We start from the raw sequence: 19,574 nt of genomic DNA on the forward strand, positions 1-19,574 counted from the left end.
AGGTTACATTATAAGCATAGCATGGCGGTTAAGAGCCCTGAGTCTGGGCCAGACTTCCTGAGTTTCAATCCCAGTGCTGTTATTTACTACACACATGACCTTGAGCAAGTTAATTAACCTAATTTGCTTTCCTCATCTGTAAAAGGGAGTTAATAGTAGTGCTTAACTCATAGCGTTACTAGGATTTAAAAAGGAGTGTGTCCTGGGCACATGGTAACTACGAAGTGGATGTTACATAAACAAAAGAAACTTCTGGCACACTCCATTCAAGATAGGCTGAAAACCTATCCCTTCCCACAAAGGGACCAATTTTTTGCCTTTTACTGGGCAGCCACTGTGTATTAAGAATCTACCAAAAAAAAAATGTTTTTGTCACATCCATAGCAATATCTTTGTTAAATCCCTTCAACATTCCTCTCACACAGATACACTGCAGCATGGCAGAAGTCGTATAAAAGTGGGCAGGGAGAAGGAATTTCTGAAACTCTGGCCACCTGAGGTCATCTCTTCTTGGAAACCACAGAATAGAGTGCTGGTCTAAGTAAGGAGTGAGTGCCTTTCTGATGGGGGATAACGTATGTATTGACCTAAGGAATCTTAACTGATTAAGGTAAGTCTGAGTCCAATTACATTTTCCTTAGCATTAATCACTATTTCCTGAAAAACTACATAAAAGTCATATTTAAACTGAGTTCCATGGATGCGCTGCTAGTAATTGATAGAACTGATATTTGAATCTAGATCCTTTCGATGCTAAAACTTGTGCTTCTATGTCCACAATAGCCAAACTATGGAAAGAGCCCAGACGTCCATCAACAGATAACAATAATGTGGTATATACAGACAATGGAATACAACTCAGCCATCAAAAAAAAAAATTAAATCTTGCCATTTACAATGACGTGGATGGAACTAGAGGGTATTATGCTAAGCAAAATAAGTCAATTAGAGAAAGATAATCATATGATCTCACTCATGTGGAATTTAAGAAACAAAACAGAGGACAATACGGGAAGAGAGGAAAAAATAAAACAAGACGAAATCAGAGAGGGGGACAAACCATAAGAGACTCTTAACCATAGGAAACAAACTGAGGGCTGCTGGAGGGGAGGTGGGTGCTTTAATGCACTAATAACGCTATGAATTAAGCACTACTATTAACTCCCTTTTACAGATGAGGATGGGTAACTGGGTGATGGACATTAAAGAGGGCACATGATATAATGTGCACTGGGTATTATATTGAGGAATCACTGAACTCTACCTCTGAAACTAATAATACATATGCTAATTAATTGCATTTAAATTTTTAAAAAATTTTAAAAATAAATAAATAAAACTTGTGCCTCTAAGCACTATGTCAAGTGTTTTCCGAACTAATTCATAGAATCAGTTCAATGGGTTATGGCCTGCATTTTTTTTAAAAAAGAGATGAAACAGAGGGGCACCTGGGTGGCTCAGTCAGTTAAGCATCTGACTCTTGATTTCAGCTCAGGTCATGATCTCAGGGTCGTGAAATAGAGCCCCATGTCAGGGTCTGGGCATGGAACCTGCTCAAGATTCATTCTCTCCCTCACCCTATGCCCCTCCCCCCCATGCTAGCTCTCTTTCTTATATATAATAAAAATTAAAAGATGAAATGGAACAGAAATATCACAGTACTTCAAACACAGTGTAAGTACTGCTTCAAGAAACTTTTACTTGACATGTTTGTGTGTGTGTATATGTGTTATCAGATCTTGATATAAAAAACGTATTTCTGGGGCGCCTGGGTGGCTCAGTTGGTTAAGCATCTCCCTTTGGCTCAAGTCATGACCTCAGGGTCGTGGGATGAAGCCCCACATTGGGCTCCCTGCTCGGTGGGGAGTCTGTTCTCCCTCTCCCTCTACCCCTCCACTTGTGTTCTCTCTCTCAAATAAATAAATGAAATCTTTTAAAAAATATGTATGTCTTACTTTAATTAGAGGTCAAAACAAGTCATAGAAACTAAGGCATAGAAACTAAGGCAGGTGCCAATCTGTTCAGGTGTAGGTAAGGATACAGGAAGAAGACAGCTCAGAAAGCAAGTATGTTCAAATGTAAAGTTTGACATTTGGGCAGTTTCATGCTTTCTTACAATAAAATCTATCTGTATGGCTCCAAATTGGTATTAAAGACACTTTTTAAAGGACCTATTTTGTACAAGTTAAATCAAACCATCCTCATTAAATCTTACGAAAAACTAAAGGCTTTACTAAAAACTAATACAGGGTATTGGAGTAGAAATGCTTGAGAAGAAGAAATTTTTCTACTCAGAGCAGAAAATTTTTCATCAGGTGCTCTGTTACATATTTCATTTATAATTGCTCTTACAGCACATTTTGCCTTGTCTTTCAATAAAGCAGGAAAAGTGGTATTTGTTGGTTTAAAAAAAAGGAGTTTACCTTTTCAAGACACTGGTAATCAGGATTTTAAAATGTGATCAATAAAAAGCAAATTATCTCAAACAACCAAATGTGTGTATTTTGATTCAAACAGACAGTAGAAGGTACCTTTAATATAACTGGTAAGATCTGTAAATGGCCTGTATTTTATCATCAAATAATAGTTGTTCATTTTGTCAAATATGAAATGACACTTTGGCTATTTAAAAAAGAAAAATCCATATGGGATGAAATGACATAATGTCTGGGATTTGCTTTAAAGCACTCCAGCGGGGGGGCAGGGGAGGAAATTAAAGGGACAGATGAAGCCTCCTTTATGAATCAAAATGATTGGTATACTGAAGTTCACGGTTCTTTCCTTTTTACATTTCTTAATGTTTACAAAGTTCAACACATTGTATTCTAAGAAAAAAAACAGCCGTATGGATTTAACAAAACAAATGACTAAAATCAATAAATTATTGCCAAGTGCCCCAGCAAAGAAAAAAAAAGTAAAGCTGCTAGTCACACTTGCCAGCTGTGATATAATCGAAGTTCAATTTCGTCTGTTCCTTAAAAGATAGGGTGAAGTTACAGTGTGACCATGCTTTCTAAGTCTAGAATACTATTATGAATCTTATAAAAGGGTGAGGTGCCATCTTTATCAACCTATTATAGGATGCTGGTAGACACAAAAAATAGCATGAAACAATAAGTAAATGCAAGAAGTAAGGAAATCTTGAGGAGGTATCTTTTGAAGACAAGCGGTATAGACCCCCACATTAACAGGCACAAATAACATCCAGTACACTCAAAAGGGACATTGAGGGAAAGAAGTGCTGGATTTTGTGTATGCTATTTTTTAAATCGGGTCTTTTTAATTAAAATATTACAGCACTCTAAGTTTTGTTTAAAGAGAAACTCTGTTTCATAATGCATTTCTCTCGACCGATGCTTAAAGGACATAATAAAGCAAATTGTGCGATGAAGCAGCCTAACAGTGTGGGAACTCGACAGAGCAAACATCAAAGAAAGACCTTGTTGTGGACTAATTAAATCAATATATCTGAGAGACGGCACCACTGCTCAGAGATGTGGATTAGCCTCCTGTCCTCGTTTTTATTTCCTTTTGTGTTGCTTCAATTTCTAAGGACCCTTGATATTGTCTCGCCAAAAAAATGTTTCCCAAGAGATACCATTAGGATGCTGTGTCACCATGTGACATTTCAAAACCCTGCTAGATGGCCAGACTTGGTGATATGAGAAATAGGTTTTCAATAGCACAGAGCAGCCTTGTTCCCACAGGAGCCTTGAGAGCACTGTTTAAGCAGTCCCTCCAAATATATGTTACTATTTTGGTCACAGGCATACTCTTGCAACGGCTGCAATATGCAATTAAAGAGAACTTCCATCTAGGCTAACTTGGAAACAATCTCGTCAAAGCAGCTTGTCATGGCAGAAGTTTCCCACAGTCTCCTTGATACTAAACACCGTCATGTCTGAGTATAAAGGGTCTTCCTTTAACGCATATGATGATTGTTCACAATTGAGAGAAATTCTTGTAAATGGCATCATATAACTGATAAAGATGTAAATGTGAAGAATATATTTCCATACAGAGTGCAGAGTTTACCTAAAAAGGGAAATTCATGGTTTCTCTCATTTAATCTTTCTCCTCTCCTCTTCTACTCACACCTTGCAAATATTTTAAAAATTTACAGCTTAATCACAAGAATGAAAGTTAAAATACATAGCACAGTAAAGTATTAGTATATACATTTAGATTAAAATATGATTTTAATATAACCATTTTAAACATAACAGATTTATATTAACTTCTTATCATTTATTTTTGAAAACTACACAAGGATTAAGTATTATAATTTTAAGCGAACCATATTTAGGTAAAGGGATGGGTGTTTATGGTGACAGTTAAGGCACTTAAATAATTCTGATAACTTTAATTTTTGATGAACTTCCTTAATATGCCCTCAAAATATAAAACAGTGCTATAAACTAACTTACAACCTGAGAGCTGCCCAACTTGCACATTTCCTGAAGTGGTTCAGTTTTCCTTACAAAAATTAAATGAATTTTAAATGAAACTTAACATACGATGCTTTTATTCCTACTGATAATCAGAAGTTAAAATGAAGATTCTCTGGCAATGATTTTCTTTACTTCTTAAATCACATCTGGATTGACTTGCCAACAGGAGAATGATTTCTCCAAGGGCCAAGTCAATGCCATTGATTTTCTTTTAAAGTAAGGTAAACCACTTGTTCTCTGCAGTGAAAGGAAACTGCTTTCGCCCTAAAGCAGCTTCTCTAGCGAGAGCCACCTGACCACACACTGTCAACCACCAACTTGGAGTCGGCCGCACAAGCCCCATTTCCACATTTGGACTCCTCCACTTTCTCTTTTTCCTTGATGGCATCTGCTCTTATGACATCAGCAGAAGTCTTAACTGTGGGCAGACACGGAAATACCTAGGCCTAACTGTATAGTACGTATCTTGGAATAAAAGAACACTTTTAATTTAAATCAGACTATATAGATTATGGTATGTTGTCCTAAAAACAAGAAAGTAGGGCATTTTGGTTTGTAAAATGGCAACATTCCCAATTCTATGCATGAAAATGTCCTCTTTCCCTTCTTCCTCCAGCCCCTTAAAAGCTGTTCTGGTCTAAGGCCATATGCTCTCCTCTATCAACAGGGCAGAGCTGGTGAATAGAGGCAACTGAAAACCACGGAGTTTGGTCCCTGGAACAGTCTGTGTAGCATGCTTTAATTAAGAAAAGGCAGGAGAAAGATAGGAGAAACCAGTTTCTAAGCCAACCTCCAAATTAGCATTTATTTTGAAAAGATATTTTACCAATTTAAAATGGTTCTCAGAAGAAGGACAGTGTGTCTCCACTGGGGCTGATTCAGGTCTTGGCTGCCATAAATCACTTCTTAAATTCACCAAGAAGAAAGAGTCTCCAATAAAACAGTCATTCTCTTGTGGATGAAGTGGCTTATTAGCAAAGGGGTCAGGATGACAACACCATTCTTCAACCAGAGCTCCCCAGTTCTCACTCGGCAATGCGAGCACCCTGAGGAGCTTCCTAGCAGAGAGAGGAAAAACAATTTTTTAAAGAACAAAATGGAAATATAGCATTTTCTTAATTAAATCAGTATGAAAGATGAAAGAAACTCATTAACCACATTGTCTGCAATGATAATTTTCCCCCAGATTACAAAAGTAATACATACTTAGGATAGGCAGCTTGAAAATGTATAAAGGAAATAAAAATCATCCTTTCCTTACTACCCAAAGACAAGCAACTGCTTGGTAAATGATGGGATATTTCCCTGCAACCCTTTCAAGAAACATAGTTGTACACATAAACACAGTCTGGGATCAGAAGATATACACAAACTGTACCCTGCTTTCACCATTTATTTAGTTACATTATGATTCTTAATGACTTCATTCTATTCTATAGCCTTGCCAAAACCTTTAGATCATTCCCTCACTGGTGGATATCCAGGTTTTGAGTTTTTCGGTATCAACAACCCTGTGATGAACCTTCCTATTAAAAAAATTTGTACACATATCTGATTATTTCCTTGGAAAAAAATCTTGCAAGTGTGAGATCACAATCACAAATGACATCCATATTTTAAAATCCCACACATATCGGCAAACTGCTTTTCAGAAAGGCTATATAAATCTGTAATTCTCCCACTTACCTTCTTCAGAATTGAACACCATCACTTTTCCATGTAAGGGGTGAAAATATTCTCCACACATACCGCTTTAATTGGCAACTCTTTACCAGTGAGATTGAACTGGCTTTCATATTTATTGACCAGCATGTTTCTTCTGTGAGTTGTGATCAAGGACTATTTTCCAATGAGGTATTAGTATGTTCTTACTTTTATTTTATCTTATTTTATTTTTTAAAGATTTTCTTTATTTATTTGACAGAGAGAGAGCACAGGCAGGGGGAGCAGCAGGCAGAGGGAGAGGGAGAAGCAGGCCCCCACTGAGCAGGAAGCCCGATGCGGGGCTCGATCCCAGGACCCCGGGGATCATGACCTGAGCTGAAGGCAGCTGCTCAACCGAATGAGCCACCCAGGCGCCCCCTTACTAATTTTTAAAAGTGTATTCTATCTTAAGAATATTAGCCCTTTATCCATCATCTGTGGCAAATATTTTTTCAGTATTATTGCCCTTTAATTTGGGTCCTAAATTTCAAATTACCTAACCCTTTCTCCTGTGATTTCTCCCATTAATTATTTTATAATAAACTTTTTATTTGGGAGTAATTTTAAATTTACAGAAAAGTTACAAAAACAGTACAGATAGTCCTCATATACACTCCACCCAGCTTTCTCTAAGGTTAACATCTTATATAACCATGGAAGATTTGTCAAAACTACAGACTTTATCTGGATTTCCCCAGTTTTTCCATTAATGTCCTTTTTTCCCTTGATCTAGGATCCAATTCATGATAACACACTGAAGTTAATCATCATGTTTCCCTAATCTCCTTTAGTCTGCTACATTTTCTTAGTCTGTCCTTATTTTTTAGGACCTTGAAATGTTTGAAGAGCACTGGTCTGGTGGTTTACAGAATACCCCACAATTTAAGTTTGTCTGATGTTTTCTCAAGATTAGACTGGGGTTATAGGTTTGGGAAAGAACACCACAGAAGTGAAGTGACCTTCGCAGCACATCTTCTCAGAGGGCACACTCTCTCAATCAATATGACTTATCACTGGTGCTGTTAAACTTGAACATTTGGCCAGTGTGGCATCTACCAGGTTTCTCCACTAATAAAGCTACTATTCCTCCCTTTGCATACTCTATTCCTAGGCCCGGACCACACTCGGGGGGAGGGAAACTGACCTCCACTCTACTATCATTTTTTATGCTTAAAATGGCCTTATAATTAAGTAGGCCCTTATATTTGCTACCACTTTTTTTTCCCCAATGGTTTCATTTTTTTCTGGACACCAACAGATACCTCAGACTTTATCGGAAGAAAAGCTAAACATGATTTACCTCTATTCTACACTAAATTAGGGAGATCCATAGTCTAAAAGAAATATGGAAAGGATGATGAGAAACTTCAAAATAGTTAATCCTGAGAAAAACTGAGAATAAAAACATGCTCATGGTCTTCTTAATGCCCATGAGCAGTGTGAATGCTTAAAGTAGCCTGAATACTTACACACCTCCGCTCCTATGCGTAGAAACATATGCTAAGAGTCAGCTGTATTTGATCACAGACCTGTTTATGCCACTTAACCTTATTTTAGTTACATAATTTAATTAAATAATATGTAAACCAAGGAAATATGAATTGCTATTCCTCTGAAACTAAAGATTTCAGACTAAATGAAAGCCAGTTGTAAAAAAAAAAAATTAACTGGTAAGACATGGAGATACAACTATAGAACATTGGAAAAAGGGAGGAAGAGTAAAAATCTAGAAAAAGTCTACAATTCCATTGCTTTAAGAATGTCTAACTTCTCATTCCACTTAAGAAAACACAAACTAGAAATTGTAGATGATGAATTTTGGAGGAAATAATAGTAAAAAAAAGCTACACAACAGTGGAGTCATGTTCAACAAAAAGATATTGGTTCCAAAATAAACTATTAGTAAATTAATATACATTTGCATGTTTTAAGTTGAAATATTTGAGATGCAAATGTATCGTTTTTTAATGATTTCCCCCATGTTAACCGTTTTCTTTCATCTCAACTATGAATCTCATAAAAAGCCTCTTAACTACAAAGAATAAACTGATGGTTATCAGAGGGGAGGGGAGTAAGGGCATGGGGTAAGTAGCTGATGGGGATTGTTGTGATGAACGCCAGGTGTTGTATGGAAGTGCTGAATCCCTAAGTTGTACATCTGAAACTAATACTACACTGTATGCTAACTAACTGGAATTTATTTATTTATTTATTTATTTATTTTTAAAGATTTTATTTATTTATTCGACAGAGATAGAGACAGCCAGCGAGAGAGGGAACACAAGCAGGGGGAGTGGGAGAGGAAGAAGCAGGCTCACAGTGGAGGAGCCTGATGTGGGGCTCGATCCCATAACGCCGGGATCACGCCCTGAGCCCAAGGCAGACGCTTAACCGCTGTGCCACCCAGACGCCCCATGGAATTTAAATAAAAACTTAAAAAAAAAAAAAATCACCAATAAGAAAATGACAGGCGAACACAACACTTTCTGCCACTGGAGTCTCTGGAAGGTGACTTGTGGAAGCAGGTCTTTGGGCAGCAGCTCCATGACCTCCTCACCCACCTTCTCAAGCATCAGCCCAAAGCCAAGACCCACAAAGGCTGAGCGCTGCTCCACTGCACTGGTCCACCACAGGCCTCTGCTCAGGAACTCTGCATCTGCCAGCAACAACAAACCCAGGGGACCCTCAAACCTTCCACCTGCAGCCCGAACAGCAAGAGGACTCGAGGACTGGTCAGCTATTTGATTAGGGATGGGGGAGGGGGATTTGTAAATATAATGTGATTCACTCTATTACTGTTTAATGGTCATTCTTCTAGATCTCTTTACTGTTCTTACATCAATATAAAATTAAAATCTACTAAAATATGTCAACCTTTAAAAAAAAAGGCATTTTACAATATGGAAGAGAGTAGACATTTAAATTATAAATCCAGAGGGCAGGGGCGCCTGGGTGGCACAGCAGTTAAGCGTCTGCCTTCGGCTCAGGGCGTGATCCCGGTGTTATGGGATCGAGCCCCACATCAGGGTCCTCTGCTAGGAGCCTGCTTCTTCCTCTCCCACTCCCCCTGCTTGTGTTCCCTCTCTCGCTGGCTGTCTCTATCTCTGTCGAATAAAATAAAATAAAATCTAAATCCAGAGGGCAAAACTAGGAAGAAGAAAGGCTGATTTTAGTTTAACAGAAGGAAGAATCTTCCCTTTCGAATTAGGAAGAAATGTCCACTAGTAGCATCACTCAAGCTGCTGAGCCTGTTTAGGATATTAAGTGATTCTTGAAACATCCATTTTCTAAAAGCCCTCTATGAGCAGGCATTCTGTTGACACAAAATACTAATACACACAGTCCCCTCTCTCAAGGTACTCAGGGTTCTAGCAGGAGATACAGACCTATGAGCAAATAACAAACCTTTATAAAATAAATATAATGAATGCTCATAACAAAGTAATGGTTCTAAATTCATACGGGGTTGGGAGAGGGAACAGCTTAGACCTCCCTGAAAATTTAATGAAAGCTTTCATCCTTTCTTCAAATATACATTCCCACGTGCACCCAAAATCTGCATATTACTTTAGGGGATTCAAGGATTCTTAAAACCAACCCGCAACTTCAGGGCAATAAATACAAAGTGCTAGGGGAGTAGAGTATACATGGATTTCAGAGAAGAGGTAATACTTGAGCTGACCTTTGAATGATAAAGAGTTCTTCAGGCAATAAAAGGAATTAAGGGTATGACGGGTGGAGTTAACAATATAAAGATGCACACTGTATCCGTTTAACTGATAACTGTATTCCTGGTGCCTGGCACAGAGCCTGACTCGGTATAAGTTCCTAAACACTTGTTAGAGGAATGAACAAGCCCACTTTGAGAACTCTAACACGTGAGGCCCCTGGTTGGGTCTGTCGCATACTGAGATAAAAGGGTTAACAAACCTTTTCCCTTGCTGCTTGAGAATCTAACCTTTGGTTTAACCACCTGAGCTCTGTTGCCCTGGAAACCAGGTAGATGCAGGCATGAATTATATTGCTAGGCAACATCGTTTATGGTAAAAATGACCCCTGACTGGTAAATTGCATCTGGACTGAAAGGAAGTATGAGTGAGCTGCAAGTATCTGATGAGGGTGCCATGCCTGGGACTTCCCTGAATGTGGTCCTTTGCAAGGAACCCTAGAAACTATGCCAAAGAACTGTTACAGGAGATGCTGGCTGCTTAGGTCATGAGGCTTCTTCTCAGGGTAGCTCCTGCACCTGCTTCATTGTGGATCTTGAGCTTTGCACCTGGAACTGTGTCACATGGGAAGACAAGAGTCCCCAGACGGGTATGTGAGCTGTCCCTTGCTTCAACTGCTGCAGGACCCCTGCTACGAGGAACTCCTGATGCTGCCCTGCGGGCAAGCTGGCAAGAAATAGGGCCTGTGGTAGTGTTGTGAGTCTGCATATTTTTTTAAAAGACTTTATTTATTTATTTATTTGACAGAGAGTGAGTAAGAGAGCACGAGCAGAGGGACAGGCAGAGGCAGAGGGAGAAGCAGGCTCCCCGCTGAGCAGGGAGCATGACCCGGGGCTCAATCCCAGGACGCTGGGATCACAACCTGAGCCGAAGGCAGACGCTTAACCTACTGAGCCACCTGGGCGCCCTGTGAATCTGCATACTTAACTGAATTTCACACGACCTCTGGTGGGCACTACAACGTTGTGCGGTAAGAATTTCTATTCCCCTACTACAGGGGAGGAAAGAAAGGCCCAGAAATATTAAATAATCTGTATAAGTTCACAGAGGCAGAGGTGATGAATAAAGGCAGGATCATAACCCAGGTCTTCGAGACTCCAAAACTGAATTCTTTCCGTTGGAACACATCCCTCCCGTGACACTGCAGAACATCAGAAAAGGAGACTGGGAAGGTGGGATGGTGGCAAACCGTGTGGGGTGTTACATGCCAACCAAAGGGTAGAGACTGGTTTCTATAGATAGGTGGGAAGCATTATAGAATTTTAAGCAGGAAAATGATAGGTCAGATTTGAATTTTAACAAAGAAGCAAGGAAGAGTACCTGTTTAGAGTGGGAGGCAGGCCTAAATAGGCTCGTAAATCTTCTCCATCACTAAGATTCTCTCTCTCTTGACACTTTGCACGTAGTGCCAATGAACAGATCCTCAATACAGGGCAGAAGACAGCCGTGCCAAAATCTCACACATGATCACAGAAATGAAACTGCGCCGAGACTGACAGAGATCTGGGAGACTTGATGCACATTAGCACAAAATGTGGTATTTCAAACTGAACTTGACCCCCTATCACAGTGAATAAAAGCTGTATTATATCCCATAACTATCTACATAAGCCATCAGGAGGAAGAAAGTGCCTAATTCACAAGTCATTGCAAAGGTAAAAGTGTTTTTACAACAGAAAAGAATTTTTCTGGTATTTTGAAAAACATAAAACCTTTTAGAAGAAAGGATGTATTATAATCACAGCTCTCCTCAAAGTGTATCTGTCGAAAACCCTGAAAGTTTGATATGATCTACTTCCCAAGAGAACTTTCAAAATAAAATAGATACCATTTTTTTCAAGGCAGTTTTTAGGTAAAAACCTGCCGAAGCTCAGAAAAAGAGTGAAATGGGGGCGCCTGGGTGGCACAGCGGTTAAGCGTCTGCCTTCGGCTCAGGGCGTGATCCCGGCGTTCTGGGATCGAGCCCCACATCAGGCTCTTCCGCTATGAGCCTGCTTCTTCCTCTCCCACTCCCCCTGCTTGTGTTCCCTCTCTCGCTGGCTGTCTCTATCTCTGTCGAATAAATAAATAAAATCTTTAAAAAAAAAAAAAAAAAAAGAGTGAAATGATTTCTTGAACTATCTCTCAGCTTAAAATAAAATGAACAACACGTTTATAATAAATTAAAATTTGCTAGTTATTTTTAACGCATCTTAACCACAAGCTTTAGGGACAAATAAAATATTAAATGTTAATCAATGCTATTTATTGATGATGTTTATTCAAAACTTAAACATGTAGACAAGAAAATGAAATGCCCCTTAACTCTAAAATCAACCATTATTCAGTGACAATAACGATGGTAATAACATAAGAGCCCTTACAGGTTGGATTATAACCAAGTGGACATTAAGAATCTTAAGAACATCAAATATCTAAATCTCAAAATATGGCTGCTGACATTTAGATAAATTCAACTGGTAATATCCAACTGGTAGACGACCAATCCTATGAACCAAGCTTTGTACTGTATTACCATTATGTATATAGTACAATTAGACCATAGAAGTATCATCATTTTTTCTAAAAGTTTGTACAATACTACCAACAATCCAATTTGTGCCTGTACTTTTTTCGCCTCTCTGTTCTCTTTCATACAAAAGTGACTGCATTCATAGGAGTAGTTATTTTCAGAATATAATTACAGCCATATGTCAAGTGGACCAACTGGCTAGATATTCTGACATCTCTTATGTTTCCATAAAGTCCATTCTACTTGTTTCCTTCTAGAGTTTCCAAGGCCTCCCTAACTGCTGGGCTGACATCCAGCTCTGCTGCTGCAGGTGGAATGAAGAGGGCCTGTCCAGAGACCTTAGAAGACCTCGCAAATGGACTGAAAATCGAAAGCTTTTATGTTTTAAAGTCTGTTTGGCCAACTGGTATGACTCAAGTCTGGCATGAATTTATTTCTGGAGATACGAACAAATTCCAAACACGATGACCATCCAGCTCTTTCTGAAACGCTTTTCAAAAAAGTAAATTCTGTCATTATTGTTACTTGATATTAGGGCCTGTTAGTCTCAACAAGAGCATAATCAATAACATAATCAAAAACTGTGTATGTTCAGTTTTTTTTTAGAGAGGGAGAGTGGGAAAAGGGGCAGAGGGAGAGGGAGAGAGAGAATCTCAAGCAGGTTCCATGCTGAGCACGGAGCCTGACGTGGGGCTCGATATCATGACCCTGAGATCATGACCTGAGCAGATATCAAGTCGGATGCTTAACTGGCTGAGCCACCCAGGTGCCCCTGCTTCAGACAATTTTTATATAAATACTTTGAACTGGTAAAAGTGTAAACTGGAGAATTTTATGGCAAGGAAATTAGGCATTATTTATTTTCAAATAACCAAAACAAAAGACTAAGATCACAGATTCCTAAATTAAGAAAAAAGGATTGCTATAATTAGCAGATTTCATGCACCTTGATTCCAATCAGTATTAAAAGGCATTAATGAGTCTTAATAGATTAGGGGCGCCTGGGTGGCACAGCGGTTAAGTGTCTGCCTTCGGCTCAGGGCGTGATCCCGGCATTATGGGATCGAGCCCCACATCAGGCTCCTCCGCTATGAGCCTGCTTCTTCCTCTCCCACTCCCCCTGCTTGTGTTCCCTTTCTTGCTGGCTGTGTCTCTCTCTGTCAAATAAATAAATAAATAAAATCTTTAAAAAAAAAAAAAAAAAAGAACACACAAGCCTCTTTTGGTTTTGTTTTCTATTTAACAAGCACAAAAGATGTCCATACTACCCACATAAAACAGATAGCTGAGGGAGAAACGAGAAGACCACTGGGTTTTATGTAAAAAGTCAACATGAAATCCTTGTGCAGATAATGGAGGATGCTTATTTTTCCAACAAAGAGGCATGCGACATGCTGCCTAAGAGTGAAATGTAAGCAAAGCCTTGACTCTCCTAACTAAGGATTTCTCTGCGTTGGTCAAGAGGCGCACACTTGTCAGACACACAGGTGTGATAGGAAAAGGCTTTCAGGTAAGCCTTGTTTAAGTGAGGCAAGGGCTAAGTCAAGGCCATGTTTATCTTCTCAGAAAGAAAAAGGGAGAAAGGAGGGTCATTTCTCTGGCACACCTCAAAAATAAAGTCCTGAATCAAAAAGACTTGACACACTAATCAACATAATTTGCTAGTTTGCTAATAAAACCAATATGGAAAAGGGGGTGGAAGGAGTCTATAAAACCAATTAAAAAGAGCTTGTCAAGCTTTTGCTATTATATGTATAACAGCCTTTAACTCTTCTAACAAGCTTGGACAATAGGTCTTATTATGTCTACTTAAGAAGAAACACAAATTGGAAGCATTATAGAATTTTAAGCAGGGAAGTGATAGGTCAGGTTTGAAGTTTCACAAAGAAGAGGAAGAAATCCAATAAGAGTGCCTGTTTAGAGTGGGAGTTAGGCCTAAATAAGCTCTGAAGTCTTCTCCATCACCAAGATTCTGTCTCTCGACATGTCTAAGAAGACTCACTATGTCTACTTAAGAAGCAGCTGAGGTGACGAGGTTCCCCAGCCACTAAGTGGTGCAGCTGGAGTTCAAACCCAAGTTCCCATTCTCCCACTCCTGCTTTACACCACACAGCCTCCAGACGGTCACGGTTAGGGAGAGTGTAACCCTGTAAGCCCTTCTAGTTCTCAATTGCACAGTCAGAAAAAGAATTAACACAAAACAGAAGATACAGTTCCTGCATAGGAAAAATCGCTGCAAGTAACCATGTTTTATATTGTCATCCTTGCCCAATGAAACACAAATAGCCAGGAATGGATGAGCATATCCTTTACGGGGAACAGTACCAGGAAACAGGGCTACACTGCATTTAACTTGCTCTTCCTGGGACTTCTAGGTCACCACCTTGTGGTTTAGGCATGCACGTTTCAGAAACTTCATGTGAGAATTCAACCAAAGCCTGAAATAGACTGAGAGAAGGAGAAGCTTCTGGGTTTAACTACAGTGCAAACTGGAATCCTCTGGACATTTCAGGCTACCGTGGGTCTGTCGCGGACTGTACACTCTGCAGCAACTTCAGCCCGTAGGTGATCTGAGCAAGGATATTCTCCCCTCTTCTGCAGATTTAGTCACCTCACCTCTTACCTAAGATACTCATTCGGTGCTCCGTTCACAAACCCCCCACTACACTAGCGTAACTTTCCATGATCTCATTTACCTGGGGCACTGCCAGGAATCAGAAAGTAAGCAAGAGAGGCTGGTGGGAGGCCAAAATAAACACCCTACTGTTTATTCAACTCAACCCAGGAAGAATTTATTGAGAGTACACTATTCATCAGGCACTGTGACCTGATGCTGGGGCTGATGGTGAAAATGCTCGGGATGATGGTAAGAGTAAGAACTGTAGTGGTAGCCATCATATACTGAATGCTTACCCTGTGCCAGGCACTGCTATAAACATTTAAATTCACTTGATCCTCCCAACAACCCTATGCAGTAGCTCCTGTTGTCATCTCTACTTTTGTAATAGGGATGTTGAGGCATGAAGTGGTTAATTAAGTAACTTGCCCAGAGTCACAGCTAGTAAATGGTGGTTACAAACCAGACGGTCTGGCTTCTGAGTCTATACTACTAGCTCCTACCCTACACTGCACTCTAAATATGAGTGGGGATAAGGGATACAGGTCCATGAGACTCTTCCAACCCCCAGAGCCTACGGCTCAGGTGGGAAGACAGGCAAATAAACCTTAGAGGAGCACATAAACCAACCCACGGTTCAGAGAAAGCTCCTAGCAACAGATGCCCTATCAGATGAATTTAGGTAGGAGCTAACCAGAGGGGGTGAGGGTGGGGTGCACCCCAGGGGAGAGAGCAAGCTCTACACAGGTAGAGGTTTGGCATTCACGGGACAAGGAACACTGAAAGAGGAGCAGGTTTCAGATATGGAGAAGGGTCCATCCCCAAATAAGTTTCAGGCACCCGTCTCAGAGGAAACACATCTAATGAAGAAATCTAACTTCTTTCTTTAAAGATTGTTAACAACAATAAGGTTTTGACCTGTCTTTCCAACCTATGAGTGATTAGAAGCTGACAATTCAGGGGAAAGGCTTTGTGCCTAGAAAACAAGTAGGTTGACAGAAGCAAAGGAGAAGATGGAAAAAATAATGAAAAGATATACCTTCCCATCTCAACAGAGTAATCAGAGCACACTGCAAGAACAGGTAACAAGATCAACCTAATCATCAAGAAAAGGCTAGTTTGGGCTCTGTATGCTTTGTTTTAATAAGCGGGGAAATAGGAAACGAATTTTAGAAAGGGTCTAATAGAAATAGCTCAAATAAAAAGTTGTGTTACAAGAGCCTCACTTAATGTGGGAAAAACCTCATCCACCAACATGATGGATAAAACATGCACCAGAGCCCATGCCTCTTTTCAGAAGAGACAAGCTTCAGTGCTCAACATAGGCTTCCACCAAGATAAGCCTTCCTCCCTCAAAGCCAGCATGCTATGTTCCCCTCTGTCACCTTTAGAAGCCTAACTGCTCTATGATTACTGGATAGTTTTATGGTTGATTTTGTTCAAAGTGACATTAAGCTGGCTCTCATTTTAAGGCTCCCCTGGTAATTACTTCAAAAATTCTGATAGAAAAAAAGAAAACCATTGCCAGGCACAGAATTAATCAGTGTAAAATACATTCCTTACCTGTCCCTTATTACGACCTCACCGCAGGACTGGCAGTAAAATGTGCAACATCCTTGGGCTTCTGAGCTTTGATTAAACATTGAAATCAGTTCTAGAGAGAAATCAATGAAAGAGCAAATCTCAGAGGCGTGGGACAAATATATTAACATACTTAAAAAGTTTAACAGCCACAATAAATTACTATCAATAAACACTGTTTACGATCCACCCAGAAGTACACATTTAATTAGCATTCTCTGATGACTCAACCAGAAGCAAATATTGTGACGTGTTCTCAAAAACAACAGACTTTGCTAAGTGTTTCAGATCTAGGAATCACCCTAGATTATCCCTGTAACACACCACTGAGTTATTTCGCTCACTCCATAAACACCAAGGTTAAGGGAGGAGAAAGGGAGAGATTGCTTTCACATCAAGCTAACTACAAGGGGCCTCGTCATCCTCAGGCTTCCTCGGCTATGTCTCACGTCCAGTTTTTCATCAGTGTGACTGCTGCTTCTGTCTCTTACATTTAAGTTTAATTTGATTTAAACAAAGTCTACGTCCACTCTGGCCCATTACCAATACATACAAACAAGAAGAATCTTGAAACTGGTCTTTATTGGACAGGTTCCTGGGAATAGGATGGCTCCTAAGAAGAATTCAATCTTCTAACAGCAAAACTCAATTTCTGATTAAAGCTGTGGGAAAATGTTATTTCCCCTATTATGTGAAGCACAGCATTCCTTTAGTTTCCATTATTTTATTCATGAAGAAAGGAAACTTTCATTTCTAAAAAAAAAAACAAAACAAAAAACCCACACGCAAAAATATCTGTCTATAAAAAAAATTCTAAAGAAATGAGGTCATATTCATTAGAATTAAGCAATTAGAACTTGGTTTATGTTACTTTGAATGTATGTTAAGATTTTAAAGACTGATGGCAGAAAGTTTAAGCCTTGGCAATTAAAAATTCATCTTTTTTTTTTTTAAGATTTTATTTATTTATTTGACAGAGAGAGACAGCCAGCGAGAGAGGGAACACAAGCAGGGGGAGTGGGAGAGAAAGAAGCAGGCTCCCAGCGGAGGAGCCTGATGTGGGGCTCGATCCCAGAACGCTGGGATCACGCCCTGAGCTGAAGGCAGACGCTTAAGGACTACGCTGCCCAGGTGCCCCTACAAATTCATCCTTTTAATTTCTAGGGGTGTGTGCCAATCCCTGTAGCACTAAGGTGAAGTAAACAGCATTCTTTAATTTTGAGCAGATAATAAGTAGACCTGGGTAAGTCATCCAAAATATTCTTTTCTGAACCAATAACAAATTTTCAGTGAAACACTCCCCCCTGCTGGTCACTCAGCATGATCCCACGGCTCAGGTTCAAGTCAGAACTTCCTGACAAGGTCATCTCATCGTGGGAGAGTGCTGCCACCTGGAGATGACTCTAATGCCGGTGCTGTATCAGATTTTATGTAGCAACATCCATGTCAAAGGTCATGATCTGACCTATGTCATATTCAGAATAGCATAACAATAGGTTTACTGCAGCCCTTAAAAGAACATTTATAGTTGAAAAGTCAACTTTCTAAAAACCTCAAAACACAACTGAATGCTAAAAATGTCAAGTCATTTCCTTCACTACATTTTGATTCAAGTCAACATCAAGTATGCATCAATCTGATATTTATTCATTCAGCAAATATTTACTCACCACCTACTATGTGGAAAGCACTAAAGTTATTAAGTACTGAGATCTATTTTGCATACCCTTTCATGCACTGCAGAACAGGGCTTTGAAAGTCTTCCTTTTCAGATATTTGAGTAAAATGTTTTAAACATGTAAAGCCACAGCAGACCAATGGAATGCAAGCAATATGCAAACCAACATTCGGCAGTCAACTTATTCTGTCCTACAGTTACAATGAAACAATCATGCTTGCTGATTTAAATTTTCTTTAATAGTTCAAGTTTTGCTATTTATTAACGGTTACAGAAAAGGGATCGGCGACAAACCAATTGTGTCTCTAGAAGGCCTCCATACCTCCTCAGTATGGGACCTAAAATCACAAATCCAGAAAACCAGCAGATCGGAAAATACCCCAGTGTGGCTTTCATGCCCACCTTTGCCCATTTTCCACTGGCAGTCTATTTCCCATCTTGGTGACCCCATTCTTCTTCCGTGGTTATTATGGTAGTCATTCCTAGCATGTGGATACGTCACTTAAGCTCCATGACATTTTGGTTTCCCACGCCTTGTTCTTAAATCCAACTCTGCCCAACTCAAGCCTAGTTTTCACTAATTTAGGACTTCAGTAAAATTTACTCTCCAATGAAAAAGCAGCACAGGCCTCAGGGGAATGCTCCCCATCTACATGGCTCTTCAAAACCATCCTGCTGATCCCACCTCGAGGCTCCACGCAGCTCAAATGAAAGGCTTAGTATAGACGAGGCAGCCACAAAGTCTCAGGGTGCAGTTGAAAGAATTATAATCCTTCCCTGACAATGAGCATCTCACAGGTCTGTTACAGCCTGGTTCCCCTTTTCACATCATTTTTAATCCTCTGAAGCACATTACTTACTTGGGAAGAGATGCAATGAGCCAATAATTTTATTCAGTAAGTTATTCTGAGAAACATTTCTACGATCTTACTGAATCAACAAGGCAACAACAAAATATTAGAAATATAGCAGGCATAGCAATAATCAAAATCAAATTATGCATCAAACTCAATTTCAGAATCTGTTCCTATACTGTTCTATTTGGAAATGTCTCTATATGGATGGGATCATTTCCATCAGTCAGTTCTCTGGTCACATATCGCCCCTCTTCAGAGGGGCCTTCCCTGAGCACCTTTCACCCTAGTCACTCCCTATCCCATTGTTCTGCACCTCTTTGACCACAGCACTTCTCTCTATCCAAGCAACTTATTTGTTCATTATCTGTTCCCACCCATGAGAACGTAAGCTCATTAAGGGAAGAAGCTTTCCTAGCATGTTCTCTTCTGTATCCCTAGCACCTAGA

At 39.7% G+C, this 19,574-nt stretch overlaps 1 protein-coding gene across 7 annotated transcripts in view; it reads right to left on the bottom strand.

Moving 5' to 3' along the window:
• UBE3D (ubiquitin protein ligase E3D) overlaps positions 1–19,574 on the bottom strand; it is a 367,577-nt gene that overhangs the window by 337,960 nt on the left and 10,043 nt on the right. For all 7 annotated transcript variants that reach the window (XR_008956211.1, XM_048219692.2, XM_057303955.1 and 4 more), the window contains exons 3-4: positions 16,576–16,666; positions 5,278–5,509 (exon numbers count right to left, since the gene is read on the bottom strand). Coding sequence is in view for 6 of the 7 variants with exons in the window: in XM_048219692.2 (XP_048075649.1) it covers positions 5,278–5,509; positions 16,576–16,666 (323 nt within the window). In the remaining variant the exon portion in view is untranslated. The remainder of the gene's footprint in view (positions 1–5,277; positions 5,510–16,575; positions 16,667–19,574) is intronic.

Source organism: Ursus arctos, unplaced genomic scaffold (assembly GCF_023065955.2).
Source record: "Ursus arctos isolate Adak ecotype North America unplaced genomic scaffold, UrsArc2.0 scaffold_29, whole genome shotgun sequence".
NCBI classification, from domain to species: domain Eukaryota; kingdom Metazoa; phylum Chordata; class Mammalia; order Carnivora; family Ursidae; genus Ursus; species Ursus arctos.